Raw genomic sequence first — 5,285 nt, forward strand, 5'->3', positions numbered from 1 at the left:
TATAGCTCGCAGCCTCGTTGCAAATTTCCAGCTTCGTCAGGTTTTTCTAAAACGGTCATAACTTTCTTGTTTCTTATCGAGATTGGGCATATGACCTATCGTTGAAAAGCTCGTTAACCAAGATATCACCTCCAACTTGAATCATCTCAAAATCAGTTGTAGTTTGAGAGATATAAGCATTCAAAGTCAGCCCTACTAGATTTCGAGTCACAATTTAACATAACCGGAATCAAATATTTTTATGCGTTATGGGAGCAACATCATGTTACTATATTTGTTGCATTAATGCATTATCATTGGGATTTGCTTACCAATACTTTTTTTTCTTTTTCAAAACAGCTTGAATTGTATACAAATCATTAGAAATTTGACACATCATCAGAATATTGGAGAAAATTAAAAGTCAAAAATAAATTGAATATAATGGAACTTGGGTCCATTATTCTAGCCAATAAAACATGACAAATTAGAGTTGTATACTTCTATGTAAGGATCACATACAACAATGGTATTTGTAGCCTTTAGCCAACTGGCCTACTGTATATATGTATATCATTAATGCTTTAAATACTATGGGGATCTATCTACTTACCAATATTTGATTTCAATTTGTTTTATTCATTCAATGGAAGTTATTTATTTTATACATCAGATAAGCAATAATAAGTGTCTTCAAAAGGATAAAAAAATACGAGTAAAATATACGAAGTATATGAGCAATAAGCAGTAAGACCTTGTAGCCAATGGAGCCCTTAGAAAATCCACAAGGAATTAGAAGATTATGTACATCATATTGAAATTTCACTCCCAAAGGAATTATGGATGGGTGCTTTTCCCACAAGTCAGTACGATGGTTTTTGGTGCGAGGCCGCCCAGGTTTCTCAAATTGATAAACAACAAACGTTTATCAAATGGCATTCTCGTAATTATTTTGCCTAGTTTTCTGCGAAAGGAAATTAAATAATGCATTAGGGGTCCCAGTCCAAGCTGGCAGCGAAGCGACCTTAGTAACGGATAGTTAACGCCTTTGTTAACAATTAGAACAGCTTCGTCAACACATGGAAGTTACTTTTGCAGAAGAAAGAGAAAATAAGACAGACACTGCAGTTTGAGATTAAATAGTATACATAAACATCCCAATATATATATATATATATATATGTATATATATGTATGTATATATATACATATATGTATATATATGTATATATATGTATGTATATATATATATATATATATGTATATATATGTATGTATATGTATATATATACATACATATATATACATATATATATATATATATATATATATATATATATATGTATACATATATATACATATATGTATACATATATATATATATATATATATATATATATATATATATATATATATATATATATATATATATATATATATATATATATATATATGAGCATGCGATTTGGAACTCGTCGAAGCACATAGCAGGCATTATTGGAGCTGTTGAGGAGAAATTGGATTTGTTTTAGGGCTTATAAGGTACGTTCTCCATGCTTATTGATTCGTACTAATTCTGGACTGTGTTATGCAATTTTTTTTGTAATTGGATCATTTCGAATCTATTGGTTTGTACTTTGGCTGCGTCGGATTGTAATTTGGAGCTTAAATTTGAATTGTTATTATTGGAAACCAAATATTCAGGTGCTTAATTGTTTTCAAAATTGAAGCATGAATGTGTTTACTTGAACCTGTGTGTAGGGTTAAGACGCTTTTTTTTTTTATTTAATGTGGTTTGTATAGACTCGTTTATTTAGAGTTATGATTGTTGTTTGCGTTGTTAACAGGTACCTTGTATTATTTTGTAGTATGCAACTCTTAATATTATGATTTGGGGGTATTGATTATTAATTAAATCAGGATGGTTGATTTTCATGACAATGTTTCTGGGGATGGAGTCGGAGGAGGTGAATTTGGGGATTATCTTTACGACAATGGAATTGGTGATGGAGTTGGAGAAGGTGAATTTGGGGATGATTGTTATAACAATGGTACTGGGGATGGAGTTGGGGAAGGTGAAATTGGCGATGATTTGTACTGTCCTGACTCTGTTGATGATATGTCATTAGATATGTGCGTTCCTCCAATGTCACCAATCCGTGATGGGCAATGCAGTAATGTAATTGAATATCGTTCTCCAATTAAGACTGTAGTCTCAACTAACAGGGTATGTTCTGCTCCTTTGGTTGAATCTTCGAAAGTGGGGATGGTGTTTAAGTCATGGTAGGATGTAGAGAAGTATTACAAACAGTATGGTGAGCAGGAGGGTTTTGGTGTTTCAAGGGTGCAAGCAACCAAATCGAAAGTAACCAATGAGCGTTTGACCACAACGTGGAAGTATGAGTGTTGGGGTGCACCTAACATGAGGGCTAAGAGAGAGGCCAAAAAGAGGGCTAAATCAATGGATGTTGCTGGCTGTGGTGCTAAGGTTAATGGAGTTATTGGGGCAGATAAACTTAGTCGAGGGAAGAGAAAATCAAAGAAATGCGAATGTGGTGCTACTATATATGCTGGGGTGAATGCAGAAGGGGACTGGGAGGTAAGGAAGGTGATTAATGTGCACACACATGATGTTAACCCCAGCATGTCCAAGTTAGTCAAAGAGTATAGGATGAAGAATTACACTGCTAATGTGAAGAAGGTGTTGCTTAATTTTTATGAAGAGGGGGTGTATGTGTCCAAAATTCGCAAAGGGTTGTCGCATGAGAAAGAGGAGGAGGAGTTGCCCAGCTTTAAGGACATGCAACATGAGGTGTATAAAGCAAGGAGGCTGAAATTTGAGGGAGGAGATGCTAATGCCATGATGACGTATTTTGAGTGGATACAAGAGGATAATCAAAACTTTTATCACACTCATCGGTTAGATGAATTTGGTCGCTTGAAGGATGTTTTATGCGTAGATGTGAGAAGTCGGGCAGCATATGAGTATTTCGGGGATGTAGTTTGTTTTGATGCTACATACCTTACTAACCAATATGAACTCCCGTTTGTAAACTTTGTGGGCGTCAACCATCACGGGCAGTCCATCCTTTTGGGTTGTGCCTTAGTGTCCCGAGAAACCACTGAGACGTACAAATGAGTTTTCCAGCAGTGGTTGGCTTGCATGGAAAATAGAGCCCCCGTAGCTATTTTGACAGATCAATCTGCTTCAATGCGCAATGCACTGGCTCAAACGATGCCAACTGCCAGGCACAGGTGGTGCATATGGTACATTGTTAAGAAATTTTCAGAAAAGCTTGGCAAATGCAAGGGGTAAGTTATGTTATATGATGTCATATTGCTTCATGATGAATATTGTTCTATGTTATGTGATGAATTTAACAGTGGGTATGGATATGGGTGTCTATGTTTAGGTACAAAGATTTCAAGAGTCCCTTGAAGGCAATAATATAAGAGAGCTTCACTGTAGAAGAATTTGATAGAAGGTGGTGTGAATGCATGAAAAAATTCAGTCTTGAGGATAATGAATGGTTGGTTGGTCTATATGAAGAGAGACACATGTGGATCCCGGCCTTCATGCGCGAATACTTTTGGGTCGGGATGAAGACAACACAACGTGTGGAGAGCATTAACAGTTTCTTTGATGGGTTTGTTAATCGGAAGACGAAACTTTGCGAATTTCCTATGCGATACACCAAGGCAATGACAAAGAGGGTCCAGGATGAGAATGAAGCAGATGCAAAGGCAACAAAGTACATTCAGCGACTTGTTAGTGGTTTCCGACATGAAGCATTTTTCCAAAAGATTTACACTGATGTTAAGTTCCAGGAGATTCAAAGAGAACTATCCCGATTGATGTAATGCTATGACAGGGGAGAACATGTTATTGATGAGACAAAGGTTCGATATGTGATCAAAGACAGGGTTTGGATAGTACCGGAAGGGGAAAGTGAAGAAGTCATTACGGACCGTAGGCGCAATTATGCGATTATGTATAACCATGTTTTGAAAGAGGTCACTTGTGAATGCAGAAAATTTGAAACACATGGTATTATTTGCAAGCATTGTATTCGTGTGTTGGATCAGAACATGGTCTTCGAAATACCTACAAAGTACGTGTTAGACAGGTGGCGCAAAGATATCGTGAGGAAGCACACAAGGGTAAAGGTCGCGTACCATGACCCCACGCAGACACCTGAGGTTAAAAAATTCAACATGATGATGAATGCATTTGAGGGGGTGTGTGAGGATGCTTCTGCTGTAGATGATGAAACCGTACAGCTAGTGATAGACTCCCTGTCTACTCTCCACATTGAAGTGAAGGATCGGAGCCTAAAATATATGGAACTAATTGCTTCGAGTGATTACCCCATGGTTGAGGATCCACAGTCAGACATTGGTTCTAACAGCCATACTGTTAATGGACAATCCCTTCCTTCGCCGTCCACCGTTCCCAACGTTCTTGACCCTACGTGTAAAAAACGCCGTCGTGGTATACCAAAGGGTTCTCGCAACAAAGCCTATTTAGAGACTGCTTACAAGCAAGTTAAGCCACGAAAATCAAAGGTATGCCTTACATGATCACCCATCTGTCTTAATATTTGAGGATGATAAGCCACAAGCTCCTTATGGTTTTGTGCATTTTGTCAGGCCAAACAAGGTTTGGAGTACGCCCAGTTGCAGGTATATCTGATGGTATATTTGATATGAGCATATTGTTTGACACTAACAGTATGTGTTCTAACATCCTGGCATTTTGCATTACATTACATTTACAGGATGATGATAACATCCACCTTACACAACCTAATGTAGGTGGAGACAGTGTATGCCTCTCAGATGATGAAGACGTGGTGTTTGACACTAACAGTATTGATTGCACTAGTGGTTTGTCCGATGCGTTTTGAGGGGTGCCCAGACATGCCTGGACGACCTGCCATGTCTTGGAGTAGAACTAATGTAATAATAATTGGGCACTGTGTGTAATGGCCCAAATATTAGGATTCAATCTTGAATGAATGACACTTCTATGTATGTCATAAATGGGCCATCAATATTCTGAAATTGGCCCATTTATAACTATGATGTCATAGGCCAATATTTAATCTAACTTTTCGATGGATCAATTACATTGTGTAACTCATGGGCTGTATTTAAACAAATCCTTATGACTGAAGATATTGTTAGCCCAAAGTATTTTATGATTGTCCATGAATACTAGTCTTGTATAGTGTCCCAAGATTCTAATTCGGTTTATTAATAATCTTATTGGACTGATTTTATGGGCTAAATATAACGCACCTGTT

At 37.2% G+C, this 5,285-nt stretch overlaps 1 protein-coding gene across 1 annotated transcript; it reads left to right on the plus strand.

Moving 5' to 3' along the window:
- The first annotated feature begins 3,142 nt into the window (after nt 1-3,142).
- Nucleotides 3,143-4,886, plus strand: LOC145642641 (protein FAR-RED IMPAIRED RESPONSE 1-like). Its single transcript, XM_081693829.1, has 5 exons — nt 3,143-3,291; nt 3,492-3,731; nt 3,852-4,545; nt 4,630-4,662; nt 4,758-4,886. The coding sequence occupies exons 1-5, from the start codon at nt 3,143-3,145 to the stop codon at nt 4,884-4,886; spliced, it is 1,245 nt and encodes a 414-aa protein (XP_081549955.1).
- The last annotated feature ends 399 nt before the right edge of the window (nt 4,887-5,285 follow it).

Source organism: Chenopodium album, chromosome 8 (assembly GCF_948465745.1).
Source record: "Chenopodium album chromosome 8, dcCheAlbu1.1, whole genome shotgun sequence".
Lineage (NCBI taxonomy): Eukaryota > Viridiplantae > Streptophyta > Magnoliopsida > Caryophyllales > Amaranthaceae > Chenopodium > Chenopodium album.